Source organism: Drosophila persimilis, unplaced genomic scaffold (genome assembly GCF_003286085.1).
Source record: "Drosophila persimilis strain 14011-0111.01,24,50 unplaced genomic scaffold, DperRS2 tig00000766-arrow-arrow-pilon, whole genome shotgun sequence".
In the NCBI taxonomy this organism is placed as follows: Eukaryota; Metazoa; Arthropoda; class Insecta; order Diptera; family Drosophilidae; genus Drosophila; species Drosophila persimilis.
Window position 1 is genome coordinate 781,424 of NW_020825350.1, and position 20,929 is coordinate 802,352.

General features: G+C 45.9%; 1 protein-coding gene across 1 annotated transcript in view; it reads left to right on the top strand.

The window, feature by feature from the left end:
* Positions 1-19,059, top strand: part of LOC6600387 (mucin-5AC) — a 30,805-nt gene extending 11,746 nt beyond the window's left edge. Inside the window, exons 2-6 of the mRNA XM_026992619.1 lie at positions 12,328-12,457; positions 14,576-14,690; positions 15,598-15,758; positions 15,839-15,978; positions 16,116-19,059. Coding sequence (XP_026848420.1) covers positions 12,328-12,457; positions 14,576-14,690; positions 15,598-15,758; positions 15,839-15,978; positions 16,116-18,227 — 2,658 coding nt within the window. The 3' untranslated portion in view covers positions 18,228-19,059. The remainder of the gene's footprint in view (positions 1-12,327; positions 12,458-14,575; positions 14,691-15,597; positions 15,759-15,838; positions 15,979-16,115) is intronic.
* Positions 19,060-20,929: the final 1,870 nt, after the last annotated feature.

The window sequence follows — 20,929 nt, forward strand, 5'->3', positions numbered from 1 at the left end:
TGGGGTATATTAGATTTGTGGTAAAAGTGGATGTGTGTAACGTCCAGAAGGAATCGTTTCCGACCCTATAAAGTATATATATTCTTGATCAGCATCAATAGCCGAGTCGATTGAGCCCTGTCTGTCTGTCCGTCTGTCCGTCCGTCCGTCTGTCCGTCTGTCCGTCCCCTTCAGCGCCTAATGCTCAAAGACTATAAGAGCTAGAGCAACGATGTTTTGGATCCAGACTTCTGTGATATGTCACTGCTCCAAAAATATTTCATAACTTTGCCCCGCCCACTTCCGCCCCCACAAAGGGCGAAAATCTGTGGCATCCACAATTTCGACGATACGAGAAAACGCAGAATCGTAGAAGATGACTATATCTTCTAGAGTGCAAAATCTGAACCAGATCGTATAATTATTACAGCCAGAATCACGAAAACAATTTCACTCTTTCTCGCTCTGTCTCACTCTAACACACAGGTTTCATGGTCGGTTTTGCCAATTGCAAAATATGAGTTCAAGGATCTCAGAACCTATAAAAGCCAGAGCAACCAAATTTGGTATCCACACTCCTGTGATATCGGACCTTGACCGTTTCCTGTCCAAATTTCGCCACACCCCCTTCCGCCCCCGCAAAGGACGAAAATCTGAGGCAACCACAAATCTCAGAGACTATTAAGGCTAGAGTAACCAAATTTGGTGCACACACTCCTTTAAGATGTCACTATAAAACGTATATCTCAGAATTTCGCCCCACCCCCATCCGCCCCCACAAAGGACGAAAATCTGTTGCATCCACAATATTGCAGATTTGAGAAAACTAAAAACGCAGAATCATAGATAATGACCATATCTATTAGATTGCTGAATCTGGATCAGATCAGATCATTTTTATAGCCAAAGGGAACAAATCAATTTGCACTGGCTACGCAGCGCCCGACGTCACGCTCAGACTGATTTTCTGTCTCTCTCGCACGCACTCTTTGTCGTGTCGTTAAATATTAGCGGCGTCTGCCGGAGGAGAGCCATACTGACTTAGTATCGGGTATAACCGTAGAGTTGCGGTGTCCGCAGCAACTCACAACGTTCCCCCTCGTTTTCCAATCGGTCTGGTCGGGGCCTGATTTCTGGATGCATAAATCTGCATTCCTTACCTGTCGCTCGGACTTTTCACATTGTTGATCCCCCTCTCAGTCCAGGCCCTAGGATACACATGTTGGCTTGAAATAAATCCCTACTGAAGTGAATTGATGAGAGGTAATTTAATGAAAGACCACCAATTTGTACACTTATTTTGTAGTTTTTTTTTAAGTTTAAGAAACCAAAACTAAAGTTAGATAAAATCATCGTATGCCATAGTATTGGCACCCACCAGTGTGTACCACTGTACTGCTTGGTAGCCTTGCTCGAAGGCCTGCATTACTTTCTGGTGGTCATTCAGTGCAACTTGGAAAATTTTTTTCAATGCCGTGCTTGAGCTCCAATACGAGTCGCTCGTTTTCGCAGCAGTTCCCCAGCTTTTTGATTAGTTCGGATTTCTGGGCGTTCAAAATATTCGCGGTTTTCGCACGCTCCTCCATAATAGTTTTCTTTAGGCAATCGACCTCGCTCAGACGCTGCTCCAGCTCGTCGCGAACCCCAAAATAGCTGCGAAGCAGGCATTGATACTCGTCCTCTGCCTTTCCCATATGCGAGGAAGAATTCACCATTTGATCGCCACAGCGCCGCTCTATCTGCTCGGTGTGCTCTTGGGTGATCCCAGTCGAAGTCGATGGCAGCTCGGTACTACCACTGACACGCTGGAGCTCCATGATTTGAATCTCAGCGTTTCTAATATCATTCAGTTTTTCACCACATTTGCTACAATTCGCCGCCGGAGCCTTTTCGCCCTCCTCTCGTCGAATTTTTTCCTCCAAGTCCTGCAGCTCTTTTCGATGACTGTCCTTCTCTGTCTTCAGCTTTTTGGCCAGCTGCTCTGCAATGGTTTTGACGATTTGCATGCTTCGCTCGAGATTGGCGTATTGTTCGCGTAGCTTGCTTAGCTCATTGATGAGATCTTCGCAATGACGTGAGAGTCGATACGCCTCCGTTTTTGCTTCACGTTGAAGTTGCATTGCTGCGTCCCCCTTCGCTTCCAAATTCCAGTTATCCACCATCAGCTGATCACATTCCTGTTTGAGATTTTCATTGTCATGCCTCTGACTCAGGTGATTTTCGCTCTTCTGACTGTGCTCTAGAGCATCCCGCTCAGCTTGAATCTGATCGGCATGTTTCTTCATGAGGGCAAAGGTGTGCTCAAACATTGCGATCTTGGCCTCCAACTCCTTAATGAACTGCTGCTGGGGAATATTCTCTGGCTCAGGATGGTCGCCCAAGGCGAGACACCCCTGCAGCTCATTTATCTTGACATCGTTTTCCAGTTGCATGGCTTTAAAATCCGACTGCAGGGCGTTGTATCGCTCAGTCATTCTCTCTAATTCAGCCTGTTTTCTGGCCAGCTGATCTGCGCCACGGCTATGTTTGTCCGTGAGTAGTTGACTCAGCACCCGATGTTCCTCGAACTGTGCGAAGGCCTGCTGTTGCCTTCCCTCCAGCTGGATATTGGTCTGCTTCAGACGTGTGTTTTCCTCCCGCAGCTTCTTAATGCTGTTCATCTGTTTCAAGCAAATCTCCTTCGCATCCACCAGAAGGTCCGCCGATCGCTGCTTCAATTGACATGTTTGCTTCAATGCCGCCTCTAAGATTGAGATGCACATCTGCTCCGGATTATGCTTCTTTAGATTATCTGCATCTGCGATTTGCTGGGCTCCTGTGTTGGGCTCATGCTCCGGCAACTGACTCTTGCGCGGCGTATTCATGTCGATCCGTACAGCATGCAACAAAAATAATCTTAGTTTATTGTAAATTACAATTTTTTTGTATTTTCAAAATTTATTTAGTTACCGTTTTTAAGTTGAATGACTGAATGAATATTCGTTCTAGTCGATTGTAAATAGTTCAAAATTTTGTTTAAGGCTCGGCCAGCTTGCTTTACTTTCTGCAAAATGTGAGGGTTTTGTGGAGAATATTAAATCAGATCTGATCTAGTATTATTAGTTTTGGAACTCGGAATATGCTCACTTTCTATACCCTGTTTTCATATACGGGAATATTAGATTCGTGTAGATCTATGTAACAGCCAGAAGGAGGCGCTATAAGAGGCTGAGAAAGCAAATGTACTTCCAAATAATGCCACGCCCCCAGTCCGCCCCTACAAGAGGCGTGAATCCCTGGCATCCACTTGCATTTTGAAGATTTAAAAAAATCGAAAACTTACAATCAGAAAGATTTATTGAATATACTGTAACGAACCCAAAAGGGTTCGCTACAGCGCCTCCCCCAACACCCAATAAAGATCCGGCTACTAAATTACAACACCTCGCCCAAAGTGATTTACTACGCGAACACCCCCATTGGCGTATAAATAGACGCCGACTGAAAACCAGAAAGCAACTTACGCAGAGATCGGGCTCGCAGTACGATCGTCGCACCAAAACTTACGCAGAGATCGGGCTCGCAGTACGGTCGCTGTACCAAAACTTACGCAGAGACCCAGCCCGGAGTACAGACGCGGTACCCGGAACCCACCAGAAGACATCAACGCCCGATTAAAAATAAGTCATTTAAACCGCTAAGAAATATAATAAAGTGTTAAATTTGCAAAGTAAAAACGCCTCGATTGCGTAAGTTCACCCCAATCAGCCGAGACACCGACGTCCCCCCACCCCGAGTCCACACGGTCGTTTCATATACACAACGGTAGCAACGCCCGCCCGAGCCCCGATCCACCTCTCTACGACAGGCCGCCCTCCGACGCCGCCCTCAAGGTTCCAACACATTTCTACAAATTTCTTGTGAACAGACCCCTGGACGTGGCTGAGCTTACCTCAGCCTGAAATAGGTCCATCACAAGTGGCGCCCGAGCAGGGACCCAAGGGAACGTCAGCGAGGGTTTGTGGAATAAAACCCCACGGCCACTAGAGTAAGAACACAAGAGAACGACCCAAAGAAAACCCCGACCTCGCGCAATGTCAACGGCGAGAGTTGCGCAACGAGCAGACGTTGCGACAAGATCAAATCATTATTATAGCCAAACCCGCGCTCGTTCTCTCCCTCTCTCTCTATGTCTCTCACACACATTCTTCCTCGTCCAATGCGCGCCACCTGCCACTTGGTGAAAACAATTAGAGAGAGAGAGAGAGAGAGATATATCTATATAACGCAATGTTCGGGATGGAAACCACTAAACAATATTCTATAATTCGAATCAAATCCATTAGGTGAAATGATACTATATTACCGTATCTCCGTCGTTGCTACTGAGATGCGCGGACTGCCCTCTCCGTAGAAATCAATCTATCCCTTTTGCGAGCAGCGATAAAGGCCGTTGTTATAGACAGCTGCTTCAATTCGCGGTGTTGTCCAAAGCGATACAAGTATATCGCTCTGAGGACTTTGATTGAATGAAATTGTGTGAGAATAAGGACCACTCTTAGTCACAAGAGCAGCCTCAGTTTTTATATTTGTTGCAGTTTCTGCTTCAAAAGCAACTGGCCATGATTTTCCTTTCATTTGCCTAGTCGCTTCTGTTAGAGAAATTTACTTTCTCTTGAACGTCTTGGCAATGACTCCGAGCCCTTGCACTTCGTCCCGCTCTCAATGGCCTGGGCTTGTGCATGGGCTTGGGCTCAAGTGAATCACTTAATCTGGTTGCAAAAAGTAAAAGCGCCGTAAAATTCACACAAAGGGAGAAACAAGGGACTGACTGAGGTGGTACCTGCCACATGCTCTTCATTCTGTTCGTCAACATCATCCTCATGTGGATGTTGGCTTGTGGGTTCTCTGTTCTGGGCTCTGGGCTCTTTGCTAGGGGGCTAGTGGTGCGGGGAGAGTTGACTTAAGTGCCCACACATAATTCACATTGGCTCGAAGGTAGCGCAAGGATTAGGCGATGCACCACAAAGTACGATGTTAACCTTGGGGCTAATGCGACTTGCAATTGCGCCATGTCGTGCTATCGTTGACTCGCTTTCGCCTTATATATGTTTACTGCTGTTCCTGTTCCATTCACCATTCGAAATGAACGTCGTCACGCTCTCATCTCTAATTTATTGTATCCAATGCTGTTACTATCCCTCTACCCTTCTTCGTAACTATTATATTACATCGTGATAACTATTTTCCCTCTCTGCTCTCTTCTCTGTCCCCTGATTGAGTATTCTGTCTATTTGACTCTTCGCAAATTCGTGTCACGCACTCATCTCTTATACCTTTTTATGTATATTCTGTTTTGTATCCCTGGTCGCTTGGTACACCCATTTGTCTTGGACCATGATTGACTTTCCAGATTGCATTTTTATTAATTCCTCTATCTGCTGTGCTGTCCATTAAGCAGAGTCCATCTGCTTCCTTTTCCCCCTGGAATCTCTCGTGTCACGATCCCATCTCTAAGCCGACGAACAGACTGACTGCATGACTGACTGAGTGGCAAACTGACAAGCGGGCCCGTTCGCAGTGCAGGTTGTCGTTGTCTGGCTGTCTTCAATTTTAATAAATTTTCCGTGCATGTAAGCAAGCGCGACAGTTGACAGCTGCAGCTTCGCCTGCCATTTTCTTTGGCCTGCCCGTGACACTGTTCACCCCCCTTATCCCTTTCTCCTGTCCTGCTATGTCTCGGCTGGCTCTCTTGTCTCGGTGGGGGAGTTGTCGTTGTCCCGAGTTGGTTATTGTAGTCAGCGAGAGGATGAGACCGACGAGTAGGAGGAGCAGGAGCACAGTCTGTTACAATTGCATGTTCCACTGTGGGGATCGGGGAGGATGTGAAGGAGTGGAGGCGGGCTTAGGGCAGTAGCCCGCCAAGGACATTACAGTGGCAATGTGACATCGCGATTTTTTATATGAGGCAAAAGGGTCACGGTCTCGTTTTAATTTTTTTCTGTTTCAGTGTATATTCTTCGTCCGAGCAGCGTTATTTATAAACACCACAACCTTTGCTAAAATCGGTTCCGGTCCACCCTGCGCTCTACATTCCTTGATAGCTTGGAGTACCTGCCTGCTGGGCGCGGGAAATAGGTGGGGGTGTCGACAACTTACACAATTGGCACTCGACATTTATCAAGGATGCTCGATATTCCCGAGCTCCGACAAATTGAGCAGCTAACGGAGGAGACAGGGTCTGAGCTGAAGGTACTTACGGTCTCCATGCTACTCATCCTCTGTACTCTTCTGAGAGCTTTTTCCCAGGCGCATTACTACTGTTCTGCTGTTGTGTCCCTTATCCTTTCGTACTCCTCAGCAACTTCAACTCAATCGCATTTTTGATTGGCAATCGAGATAGCTGGCACTCCCCAGAACACTCCACTCTTTCCACTATTGTACGAACTCCCATCCTCCCCATCCCGCCCATCATCCTCATCCTGTCATCGCTCATACGCAATGTGGGCCCAAATGATTGCCATCAAGAGTATATACTGTAACGCCTCCCCCTTGGCACAAGAAACCACCCACCTCTCCGCAGATGACTCATTAGCATAATGGAGTGTAAATCATCAAACACATAAGTCGAATAAGATGAGGCTATAAAAAAAAGAATGGAAGGATGAAAGTGATAGTGAAAGGAAAACCCAAACGGCAAAAAGAGAGAATGAAAATCAAATTCAAAAATCGCATTGCTAATTCATAAATATTCCGTGGAGTAAACCACTTGACTTGGCCGCTTGCTTGTTCTAACCAAAGTGTCGCGGCAGATGTTGTATCACTTTACGAGTATACTCGCACATACATACGAGTATGTGACACTGGCCCCAATTTCGGAGAAGAAGATGAGAAATGACACGGCGAAGTATAAAGTATAATGTGTTAAAGGTGACCGACCGTGGCGGAGAGTTAGCGGAGAGTGAAAGGCGAAGAAATTCGAGCTCTGTGAGGGCCATAAGATATTCGAATACATCAAAAGGATTGCTACAACCGAATACCCTACCCACTCACTCTATTCCGCATAGCATTACGGCATGGTGGTATCTTGCTTCCCTCTGTTCTTTACGTGGATCTAGTGCGTACTCGTATTTGATTTTGAAACGCCGATGATGCTACTGTGCTGTTCAGAGCTAATTCTGCGCATTAGCATACATCTGCACATACACCTATCATATTTATATATGGCTTGTATGTACATATATGAGCAAGATTCTCTTGATTTACGCACGATTCACGCGAACACTGGTGGAGCCAGACAGCTGGTCGATAGGGGGGGCAACGATTGTTGTGGCATATCACAAATTGAGGCTGCCACTTGAGGCTGATGCTGCCAACGCAGATTGTGTGTGTTGTCCCTCCACCTTCTCCTCCTACCTCATTTTATATTCGAAATTCGAATACGAGTACATACAACAACAAAAAAGAAACCAATAAAGCTCAGGAAAATGAGGAAAGGCAGCCCCTCGAACACTGTTGAATGGCGTGAATCCACTAACATAATGCATTCACCATTTGTTATGGATCAGCACTGACAGAGTGTGAATGCTTTTGGTTTTCCAGGAAAATTTCGTGATATTTTCCTCACTTCTTGGGTGTTATTCTTAGCCCCGCATTGTGGCTAAAACCCAACACGTTCGAAGAGTGTTGTCCTCATTTATGGACCGCATTTTTCACTCCATTTAAGCTTTTTCCCTGAACGAAGGGGAGGTGATCTTTCAGTGATCTTTCAGTACCTTTCTGCTGCCATACTCTTGTCGCCTTTTGTCAGGGAAAGCACTGCCTGGCCCACCCGGATAGTTTCGACGACTTCTCCGTTACCCTATGTATTCTCATCTTTGCCCCTCTCTTGCCCATCTCTTATTTAACGCTCATAAAATGCAAATACTTAAATTATACAAAGAAAAAAAATGTCTTTTGCAGCGCTTTGTGCTTTCACTCATTCTTTTGTTTAATTTGTAGTCCCCTTGCAACAGTATGCCCCGCTAAAGCATCCTTAGTGATGTCTTCATCATAATTACAAACAAAGAATAACGAGAGAACAGCAGCAGCAGCAGCAGCGGGCAAACAACAGCATCAGCAGCAGAAACATCGACAACATCAGGCAACAGGCAGCGGGAGAAGCAGCCAAAGTAGGGCCGAATGGAGCAGCAGGAGGCAAAGAAGCAGTCAGGGAACTGTTTGCACACCAAGTTTCCGAGTGTCCAAAAAGCAAGACACAAAAAAAAACAAGACAGCGAGGGAAAAAGAAAATGGAAAAGTCAACAGACTGCGGGAACAGAGCAGCTGCTGCCGCTACTACTGCCTTTGCCCCTGCATCTGGTCCTGTGGCTGGATGTTGCTCAAATTGCTTCTACTTACTCGTACTTTGCTAGTTTGCTAATTGCTGCTGTTGCTCAGGTTGATTCTTCTGATGTTGGTGCTATCTCTGTACGATATGCATACTTACAGATATGTACATACATATGTACATATGTATCTACTATATCTGGTTTCTCGACTTATACCACAAATCTGTTATTTCACTTCCGCTAAATTTGTATACTTATCTAAAGGGGACCCAAGACAATACTGGGTCGTATAGCACCGTAATCAAAGTCTGATTTGAATACATGAGTTCCCTAGCTAATGTCCCAACTACTAATTATATCTAGTATTTCTCATTACATTTCGGGTTTAGTTCGTAGTTCTATTGTTTTCGCTTTCAACCCTTCTGCTCCGCTCCCCTTTACATACCCGATACTCAGAAAGAGTATAGGAGTATATTCGATCTGTGCACAAAATGGATATGTGTAACGCACAGAAAGAAGCGTTTCCGACCACATAAGTTATATATATTCTTGGTCAGCATCAATAGCCGAGTCGTTAGAGCCATATCTGGCCACCCGTCTTTCCGTCTTGCTTGAAGCCTACTTCTCAGAGACTATAAGAGCTACAGCAACGAAATTCTGTATCCAGACTCCTGTGATATCACACTGATATCACACGCCCCTAAAAAAGGCGAAAGTCGGTGGCATCCATAATTTTGAAGATACGAGAAAACCAAAAACGCCGAATCATAGAAAATTACCATATCTTCCAGACTGCAGAATCTGAATCAGATCGGGTTAATATTATAGCCAGACGGAACAAATTAGATTTCAGTGGCAACATAGCGGGGCCACGCTCTTACTCATTCTCTCTCTTTCTCTCACACACTCTTGGCAGAGCTATATGTGCGCCCTCTGGAGAAGAGGAGAGATACTGACTGAATAACGGGTATAAATGTAGAGTCGCGGCCACAGCAGCGACTCACAACGTTCCCCCTCGTTTGATAGTAATTTGATTCCAATTTCACGGACAATGAAGCGCATTTGTAACTCCACTCAGTTTTTGATGAATTTTTTCTGTGCCTATAATTGACTTATTATGAATGCAACGATTTTCTCTGAATTATTGATAATCCCATAATTCCACGTACAGGACACATAGACAGGTCGCGGAAACATGTGTTAATGCGTTCGCTCGAATCCACTCCGATTCAATTGAATAATCTGTGGGCTGCTCCTGCACCTTACCCTTCACCAACAAGCCGCTGCAAAGAGCCTGTTAGTCCCAGATATATATGTACATATGTATAAATAAAATTTCGAAATATCGAATTATGGTCCCATAATAATAGTCATAAATGTATTCTCTTAGTACTTCTAAATTCATTACATACGCGGATTAATTACAAAGGCAGTGAGTGAATTAAATTGCCAAAGATATACGTTGAGTGATTATTGATACAAAAACAAAGTTAATCGACTGATAAGTGACTTACCCAGGGTACACTCCCCTCCCTTCTGGCGTGTTTATGGCCCCCTTTTTGTTTATATTCACCATCAAATCTCTTACTTATCAAAGTAGCCAACCCTCCCTGCACCCTGATTCATCCTATTTTTCTTCGGCTTTCATTTCATGGCTGATGGCATTTTTTTGCGCATCAATTAAGAGATGAAAGCGCGCCCTGCCCGCATTCTGTGGACAGAGAAAAAAGTTTTTTTTTTTTAATTTTTCAATTAAATGTTAATTAAGTTAATGAAATGCCTGCTCTGTTATGCTTGACTTCCTCCCCCACCCCATTCTCATTGGTACCCCAAAGCAGGGCGTATGGGCAATGTTGAATCATCCACCAGATCAGGGGAGAGGGGAAAAAGAGAAAAAGTACGCGAAGGATGGGAGAAAAAATGATTGCCATAATTTATGGCCAGCATTCCTGTCTGTTAACATTGGTTTCACTGGATTCCCGCCAGTTATGACTTCGAAGACAGCACGGGACTCCGGGAGAAGTACATAGAGTTGCTCCTCATACTCGCAACGCTAATCAGACCAAGCTAAATTGCCAATTGACGAAAACAGGCACAAGGCCATTTATACATACCAAAAATTCTCTCACCCGCCCGCAGTATACAGTCACAAAATCGTTCCTGAGTCAAATAACATTCATTGTTACACTCAATGTCGTGATTTCTGAAATAAAAACTATTAGATTATCACCGTTACCTCAATGCGACATACCCCCACCATACGTCAACCCGGGTAACTTCCTGGGCGGAACTTACGCTGCCACACTCTGCTCATGCACCTGCCACAAAGCAGTTGCTGAGCAACTCCGAATTTACCTCGGATCAGTGCAAAAATAGCAACAAAAACGGAGTATTACCGGAGTAAACCTAAACCAATTAGTGAACGTACCACCAGATCTAACTTTCACTGGATGTATTAGTCAGCGCAAGAGTAGTCATTATATCAGCTCAAGGTGTAAGTTTCCACTTCGTAGCGAATTCTTGCTGATAATTCCAATATGCACACACATACGCCATTCAAGTCTGAAAATATTAAAATCATGCAGCGATGACTCTGAGGTACTCCTTGGTTTGTTCGGACCTCAAAGCTCGGAAGAGATCGCCACATCCCTAAAATTGGGGATCAAGTAAACCATTACAGTAGTCGAGACAATAATTGGTTGTCCAATCATTTAAACGAAGCGGCTAGACTATCCGATCTGAGCTTAGTATACTTCAGGCTAGAAAAATAAATAAATAATAATAAATAAATGAAAATAAATTCATGTGTAAATTGCATCTTTTCTGGATTGCATAAAAAGAATCGGAACTAGTTTTTGTGTATTTCGTAATGGGAACTTTGTTCATATGAACAAGAACTTTGTATCCATGCTGCATCTCTGGTCATTTCTTGTCCATTTTCCATGGACAATGTTCTGCGAGCAAAAAAAAACCCGATGAGTGAATATTTTTTTAATACGAGTAATTCCACACAACCGCACATCACCTCCTTTCCTTAGCGTTGGTTTTATTTGCAAAATGGATTATAGTTTCCTGTATATGGTACATAAGTTTCGAAAATAAAACAGTTTGAATTTACAACTCAGCATCAGGGATTCTCTTCCTCATTTAAATTTCTGTTTGATTCCATCCTGAAAGGTACCTCATCTCAAATTTCGGCATTTTGGTGATTTATACTTTATAAGGATACATTTTTTGCACATATACTAGTACATATGTACTTAAGTATGTATGAGCATGTGCTTTCTTATGCTCCAGCCTCTGCTCCTAATTAGTTAATGTAAGAACAGCAATGCCTGTCACTCCATTCCCAAAAAGAGGACCAGCAACAAGGGGCTAGCGCAGGAGGCAGAGTCATGAGTTGTGAAACAGAGGCTGGAGGCAGGAGGCAGGAGGCAGGGAGCAGGGGGCAGGGATGAGTGCCCAACATTTCTCCCCTGCTGCTGGTTTCGGTCTCAGCACGCGGCTGCTACAAAGAACATTTTTTGAATCTCTCTCTTGAGGCAAGGAAGGTTGTCGTATGGTGCCATGACGTTGCCTTGTGGACTCTGTTCCCCCTCTCCGCACCCAGCTTCGGCAGCTCCTCTGGTGCCAGTGCCGGTGCCTTTGCCTGCTCTAATGAAATATATGGGCACAAGCTTCAAAGCAGATTTTACATCAACCCTCCTCCTCTGCCTCTGCGTCCTCCTTCGCCTAAGCAACTGTGCGCGTGTGTTTTGTTGTATGTATTTTTAATGTCGTAGAATCCCAGCACCGAGTGCCAAGCGCACAACCCCACACACACACACATACACACCCACACCCACACCCACACAGGCCGCACAACACAACACAGCCCAACACTCACTACACGTGAGCGAGAGATTCAGAGGCATTAAAAATGTAAACGCTTTACGGGGGCCACGAGGCGTATGCTTAATGCATAAGGTATACGCACGGTGGTCGCATACAAATAAACCGTCACTCAACCCCCTTCCGGTCTCTATTTTTGTCCTTACAGGTGAACGTGAGCAACACTTGGACCATGCCACAAGAGGGCCTGAATGTCTTCTATCGCTTTTTCCGCGATCGCATCTCCTGGTTCGAGGCAGATGCCGTCTGCCAGTTTCATCATGCCAATCTGGTGACAGGTAAGCGACAGCTGACGATTAACAGTCAGCGGAGGAAGGGTAGGGCCATGGCCACGGCTGGAGAACCTAATGAAAGCCAAACAGTAAGTCCAAGTCTAGAGCGAGAGAGAGAGCGAAAGCTAGAATACGGATGAAGAATTCCTAACGCTAACAAAATGTGGAATGCAAATAGGCCCAGTGACAGCACCGAGAATGAGGGTGGAAAGGAAAGACGGTGAAAACAGGTCTGAATAGGGTTAAAATAAGGGGTGAGTGCGGCGAAGAAGGATTGCACATTATTACAAATGACCGGCAGCTGTTGTGACAACGGACACAGCCGAGAATGAGAGAAGAGAATGAAGGACGAGACGAAAGGCGGAGGCGAAGGCGAAGGCGGAGGCGGCTGCTGTTGGCTGTGTCACCTAGTGCCAAATGAATGCATTTAGGAACCTGGCCAAGGCTTAAAGGAGGCAGGAGGCAGGAGGCAGGCAGCAGACGGCAGGAGATGTTAGATGGGAGAAGAGCCCATGGTGATAAACGAAGGCCGACGGTGTGAGGCTGGGCTGCTATTGTCGCTCACAAATGAATGAAATGACAGCAAAGTGACGCAGCCACAGTCGAGTCTTTTATGTGGCCAGGCCCCAAAAGCTTTTCCTGAGCGTCCCCCATCCTCATCCCACTCTCCCTTCCCACTCCCCCTCCCTTCAGGCCGTCTCATTTACCGCATTGCTTTCGGTTTGCATTTGCCATGTAAATACCGGGTGTCCCCTCAGATCCTGGCCAGAACACCATCCCATCGCATCGCACCACCATGCCATCCGCATAACACAATAAATCCCTCTGACAAATGCTGTCGCTGCAGTGCCAAGAGAGGAGCGGGGCAGTGGAGGGTTGGGGGCCAGCTTTGAGCGGGTCGGACGGAGGGACAGGGCAGATTGGGGTCAGATGAAGATAGCCAAACAGCTCAGTGCAGCTAAATCAGTATAGCACAAGCGCTCAACTGGCTCATCGACCGCTTGGATAATACCGCAAAATGTTGCCGGGAAATTGGTTGGACACATATCAGAATAACCATTCATGAGTGTGAAATTTCTAGGCAGGGGGACGTGGGAAAGAAAGAGCGTTAGTGGTGAGAAGTCTCTCTCCATAACGGTGTCTTTCTAGGCACATTTTCTTTGGAAGCTTCTCCTGATCGTTCCTGAAATCGTTTGTAAAATAAGTTTCTTATCTCCTAAATATTTGGATTCATTCGAGGGTTCCTGTGGATTTCATATGGACTTCAGGAGGACTTCGACTGGTACTTGTATCCCCGTCATTAGAGATCTAAAGAGAATCGCTCTGCCCTCGCTGTCTTTACAAAGGGTCCAAGCTCCAGTTTGATAGGGTCAAAAGTTCAGGGATCATTGGACATCACGTTCATCCCCCCTCATACCCATTCTGCCTCGATTCGTGTGCTCATTGTTTTGGCAAACGAGTGGTCAAAGCCGGACTGAGAGAGAGAGAGAGAGAGATTCATTCAGTGTAGACTCAGCGTGGGCGTAGAATAATTGTTGGCAAGCCAGGGATGCAAATGTTCGATGCGGGGCGGGGCGGGGCGGGGCGGTGAACATGGGGGGAAACACTCTTACAACAAAGGCAAAATAGCAATCGCAAACAGCAAACAGCAACGAAAACAGAGGAGGCACTAACGACAAAAACAACAATTTTAAAATAGAAACAAAAACAGAAACAAAAATAATTTCCAACAGCGTTTTGTTAACAATTTGTGCTGTCACTGGAGGGATGGCATTGGGATATGCCATGAGTGGATGGCCGGGTTCTCGCTCCTGGCTTCTGGCTCCTGGCTCCTTGCTCCTACCCCGTTTTTACAGTAAACACGTATATACATACATACATATATAAAAAATAAAATCAACCGAAACAAAAGCCAGAACAAATCAACACCAGCAAAACAATAGACGAGGCGAATTTAATAGAAATACGTATACTCTTGTGTAGAACAAATAAAAACCATTTGTCGTCTCGTTTTCATTTTAACTATTCATTCTCCCCCTCTCTTCTCTCCCCTCTTTCTGTTCTCTTTCCCTTCCCCACTGCTTTTCCGTGTGTGTGTGTATCCCCACCCACCCCACCAAACAGTCGACAACAGTTTTCAATTCGATGCAACGCGCGACCTGCTGAGGGAATTGGATGTGAACGACATCGTTTGGATTGGTCTCATGCGACCGCAGAACTCGGATCGTTTTATGTGGTCGTAAGTACTACAGCAAGCAACACAGCACGGCACACGTCACGCAAAAACACAGAACAGAGCTTTCGGAACAGAGACTCGGACAGCTGAAAGCCGTTTTGTAACAATTGTCCATCCTGTTAGGGCCGACATGTGTATAGAAGGGTCCCGTCCCCAGACGCCTAGGATGGGTCTATGACTGCGTGGACCCTGTGTTTCGAGCTCGGTGCCACAATTCCGTTGTAGTTGCATGCAAAACCAAAACTAAGAATTTGGAAAGTGATTTTTGGAGATAGGAAAGATACTGAAGATGCAAACATTTTTAATTCAATTTTATAAATGAAGATGAACGACTAAAAGAAGAGAAGAAATACACGTAATGGAATTTCAGATAGTACGAATCGGGCAAACAATTCTCTCTCCGTCGTATTATGAACTATTTCTGTTGATCCGATCGATGTCATGATTTGTTCTTGCTGGCTGATTCGATGTGCAAAAAGCTCTCAGATCAGCTCCGCTTTCAGCTCTTCTTTACGCTAGAGTGTGCGCGATCCCGTAGGCACGAAGCTAACTCCACAATAAATAATACTCAAGTCCCTACTCTCATACCAACGGTCGAGCCGTTTGGGAGCAGTTGTTGCACAAACACCGAGGTACAAGATTTTGATACAGTTGACATAAGACAGATAATAATAAGAAGAAATACTCGTAAGAATGATTTCACTTTGTGAAGCTTGAGCAAGAACCAGAAAATAAATGATGGATTAATAACTGATTAATAGACTACAAGTTTGATCATCTTATTTCTAAGAAAGGCGGTAAAGGATATAGATTAGATTAGTAAATAGATTATAATGTAGTACAAATGAATGAAAGATAGTCTGATAATAATACCCAATCGAAATTGCTCATCTTGTGCTTTGGGGAACAGGAACTCGCGTCCCCTGGTGGCCGACACTGGTTACTGGGCCGAGTCGTTGCCACTGATGGATGCCCCGCTTTGCGCCGTTATTGACCCCATACGCGATTACCGTTGGCACGCTCTGCGCTGCGGTGGCCCCGAAACGGCTTCCTTCCTGTGCGAGATGCCAGGTAAGTGCTCGTGAGGGGTGCGATGGAGATCTGAGTGAAGCTTACGCAATTTTCGGTAAATTTTTGCTTGATTCAATCAGTACCCAGCTGGGCGGACGCCTGCATTCTGAAGGACATGCCCAACCTGACCATGCAGTACATGGCGGACACGGCCAGCATAGAGCTTATCCGTAACTGCCAGGAGGAGGGCCTTCTGCGACACACCTGCAAAGGAAAGGAGGTGAGTCCCATCCACCATTATTTTTCTTTCTCAAAGATAAGGGGGTGAGCATTATCCTCCGATCTATCGAAACGCTGCTCTATTGGTAGTTCGCAATATAATTTGTTTTGTTTTGAATTGTCTGATCTGATTTTCAGGATCGTGATCGGGCCGTCCGGAAGCTGATCTGTCCCAAGGAGCGACTGGAGGCGCAGCGCATCAACGATATAACCAACTCGCACTTCAAGTCACTGCAGATTATCAACAACATCCGGACGGATAACAACGAGAACAACGACATCGATCTGCTGCCCAATTACAACGGACGCAGGGGCATGGCCATCAACATTGAGGTGGCGCCGCCTCTGGTGCCCCTGGTGCCCCTGGTGCCGACTCTGCCCCCATTCCCGCTGAACGAGCGGTTCGGTCTGGCCGAGTTCATGCAGGCCGATGCCCCCGGCTCCGTATCCCTCTCCGGGCTCTACCGCATACCAGATGAGATCCCCAAGCCGGTGAAAAAGTCCGCCAAGAAGGCCAACACCCCGGAGTTTATTCCGAAGATGCAGCAACAACTGCAGAAACAGAAGCCGACGACCAGCAAGAGGCTGCTGGAAGAGATGATGATGGGCGACCAGCCGGCTCTCAGTGAGGAGCAGCTGCCACAAAACATAGCCGATGCAATGGACGAGAGCAACAGTGATGCCTCAAACGAGATATTTCAACACTTGCCTCACAAGAAGAAGATCCTTCCGCAGGACCTGAGGACCATGCCGCCCATAGTCGAAGCGGCAGTAACGACAACCACTGAAGCTCAAACGGCTGGAACATCACGGACCGCCACAATGGCCGTCGACACCACGATGACTCAGGCCCCTATAACAACTCCCACACTTGGAACAACGACCACAACTACAACAACCACAACAACAACAACAACAACAACAACCCCTGAGCTTACAACAACCACTGAGCTGCCAACAACCACTACAAAAACAACTGAAGTGCCAACAAGTTCAACAACAACAACAACAGCGACCACTGACAGCCCGTCATCGATGGGAGCGACATCAATGGTGCCGCCCGGCAACAACCTGGGCCATCCCATACATCCAGTGCAACAACAGCAGCACACGCACCAGCAGACACCGCACAGTGGAGACGATGGCTCCACATTGCAGCAGTTGCCACCGTTGCATGCTACACACGTCAAGGAGTCCGCGGACAACTCGCACTTCATTCCGCCCATGCTGCTGGTGAAGTCGCACTATGTGCCACCAACCAGACATGGGAACCAGGAGCATGTCGATCACAGCGACCATAAACCAGTACATGCCACCACAGCGGCAACAGCGGCAACAGCGGCAACAGCCCCAACAACACCAGCGCCGACAACAAAAGCAGCCGTAAAGGAGGAGCAGGAGGAGAAGGAGCAGCCGTCAACAATCATGTCATTAACAGGGCTCACAGCAGCAACAGCAGACACAGACGCAGCGGCAACATCTACAGTGGCAGCCACAGCAACAGCAACGCCAGCAGGTATACCAGACAGTGTGGAGGTGACAACAGCAAGTCAAGTCAAGTCGCAAAGTGTGGCAGTGGATGGAGTCGGGACAGGCGTGAAAGTAGCTAAAGACACCACCAAACAGGATATTGTCGCAATACCAAAAACAGTAACAAAGGCAGCAACAGCAACAGCAACAACAACAACAATAACACGTGCAGCAGAAAATGAGAACACTGTAAAGCCAACCGCAGCAAATATATACAACTTGAATGCAACAGCTGCTGCCACAACAGCGACAGTTACAGTTGCACCAACAACTGTTAGGGAAACACCAACCGACGCATCTGCAGCAACCTCAACAACACCAATGGCTGCACGAACAACACCAACAGCTACACCAAGAGCAACACCAAAAGCAACCCCAACAACACCAATGGCTGCATCAACAACTCCAAATGAAGCAATAACTTCCACTTCACGGATAACTACACCAAAAATTTCAGCTAGACCAACATCAAAGCCAAACACAGTTGCAGCAAAGGATGGGGCTGAAATGTCAGCCGGAAAGGGCGCTAAGAAGAATGTAGAAGATAGAGAGAAAGAGAAAAATATCAACGACGGTGAGAAGGATGGGGCAGAGGAAGAGGCAGCCACAACAAGACACAACTTCCTGGAGGAGGAAACTGAGGCGCCATTCAAGCCCAATCGACGACGCTCGCTGACAAAGCCGGAAACTGTTAGCTATTTCAAGAAGATCCTGGGATAGAGCAGAGGCAGAGACAGAGGCAGAGGCAGAGTATGGGGCATCGGCAACGGCATCGGCAGAAGCATCAGCCTCAACAGCATCCATAGCAGCAGCAGCAGCAGCAGCAGCAGCAGCAGCAGTAGCAGTAGCACTCCCCAGTAACCGTAATCGTAGCCTTAACAGTAACTGTTAACACCCATTTCCGCCACTCACACACACACACGCGAGTGCGCACACATACACACAAACAAAACAGGAAAAAACTGTTCCCCAAGCACCATTGATACCGTTAGCAAAGTTCTCTCCATTCCGAAGCAACTTTAACCAAAGAACCCGAAGAACTGTGCATGTAATTGGTCTTCAAAATGACAGAAGGAGATGGAGAGAAGGAAAAGAAAAGTGAGTGAGGGGGCGAGAGAGAGAGAGAGAGAGCTAGCTCGAGTTCCGAGTGTCAGTAAATTGAATCAGTTGGCACGACCCCAATTCGATCCGCTCCCCTCCAAGCAATTGCATTCCAAGCCATTTTTCCCTTCCCTGACTCAACCTCAACCCAACAATCACCCACATCCACATCCACATCATCATCATCCATATCCACATTCTGGCCAAAGTTTTTCTGTGTTTGTTGTGTTCTGTCTTAGCCAGAAAATGCCGGAAATCCAAGCTGTTAGTCAACGCCAAGCGGATACGAAAAGCAGCCAAAATAAAACTTAGCTCAGTCTTCAGTTCGGTTCGAGTTGCTGGCAGTCGACGATTCCAGTTGGCAGCACCAAATATGTCAATTTTTCACCGGAAGGAGCACCACACAAATATAAACACGCGCACAAACAAACAACACACCACCACACACACACACACAAACAGTCAGAGACACAGAGAAAGCAGAGATATAGATATAGAATAGAAATACCAGGATAAAGGGAAAGGGACAGTGGATTTAAGGAAAGCCCCACAAAAATGAATAAAAGAAACAATGGAAAGTGCTGGAAATGGAAGCCACAGAGAATCTGAAGCAGCTGCAACCGATGCAACAGAAAGCTGGCTAGAAAGAGATGGCGAGCCACACACAGAAAGAGATAGTGTGCACAGCAAAGGCCAAATCTAAAGTACTATAAAAACAAACAGAAAATATAAAAAAAAAAAAAAATTCAAAAGAAAAAAACAAAACATAAACGTGTGTTTACAAACAGTATACATAAGGGCTCTGTTTTTTGGATTTCGGTCTACTTTGTGCGACAGGGAGAGCAGATACTCGTACTGGCAGAAAGAGATGGCACGGATGGTCAAAGAATAAAGAGACTGACAGATCGGTACGCAGTGGTACAGTGTGAGCGTGAGTGCGAGTGTGAGGGGGAGAGTGTAGAGAACTCTGAAGCAATTACAGAGCTCCAACTTTCCTCTTTTCACGTTTTCCATTGGCTTGCGCACACTTGAGCGGGCCTTACGACGTTTTGCTTTAACTCTATTCCAACTAAATGTACTTTTCACGGTTTTCACTGCTTGCATTTCGGATGCAGTTTTACTTTCATACGTATATCCACAACATGAACGATTTTAAAAATTTCTATGTATAATTTTCTTTTTAAAATTTCTTTTATGCTCATGATATGCTTTCCTTCAGCTCTCTTTGGTTTCTTGACTACACTTGAATGAAAGTTCTACCACAGCATTGCATGCGATCGGAATCTACTTCCTTTCGCCAAGTACACCGAAATCCGACACAGAAGCCGCTAAGCAAATAACATATTTAACTATAAATTATAAAAATATGACATAGATAACTTTTTTTTGTGCGTGGACATAGCCAAATACAATTTGTGTAAGTGATGGTGACAGGCGGCAAAGCGCTTGTCTTTTGGGAATTTTGAGAAAATTTCTCCGAAGTATTGCGACAAATTGGCAAATGATGAGAGCAAAGTCGAGCAGAGAAAAGCAAAGCACACTTAAGATTAAGCTAAAATTTAACGAAAAGAGCAGAGAACCCAAAGTGGAGGGCGCTGAGTCCCCTTCCCCGTGCCCGTCATTGCCCACAATGAGATGGCAAATTAACGAGAACGCATTTGATGTAGAGAAATATTTCTAGGTACTTGAGAGTAACGGGCCGCAAATGCCCAGAGAAGCGGATTAACACAAAAATCTGTTGGGGTCGTTGTCGTCCTGGGTCCGTTTTGATGTTGCAGCTGGAAGTTGGGTGAGAAGAAGGACACAGGACGCAGGGTGAGTCAGGACGACAGAAAATATCCAGTAAATAGTATAAATATAAACCGAGTAATGAATTATGAATAAAACGAACCCCATTCACGAAACTACAAATGCCAACATATTTTTCTGGGAGGGAGGGGTCAGTGGGGTTGGGCATTGGTCTAACAACATAGATTCCCATAGACAGGATGTGGATGTGGATCTCCCTGGACTGGGATTGTGGCAGAGGCGGGAGGAGGCTTTAATAGCTGAAGGCTTTGTCACTGCCTTGTCTCGGTCTCTGGCTTGCCGGCGCTCCGTTCCTTTTTCTGCCAATTTTTACTTTATTTTATTTTGCTTCAACTTTTTTCCACTTTTTGTGCTTTTTTATCGTTTTGTATTTCGCTTTTTCTTTTGTTCCTTGTTCCTTGTTTTTGCTGCTTCTCTTTGGTCTGCGGTGAGTGTGCGACGCGTGAAAAGCGGCTCTAGGCGCATTTTGTAAATTGAAAGGCACAGGCCAGTCCACAGCACGTCCAGTCCAG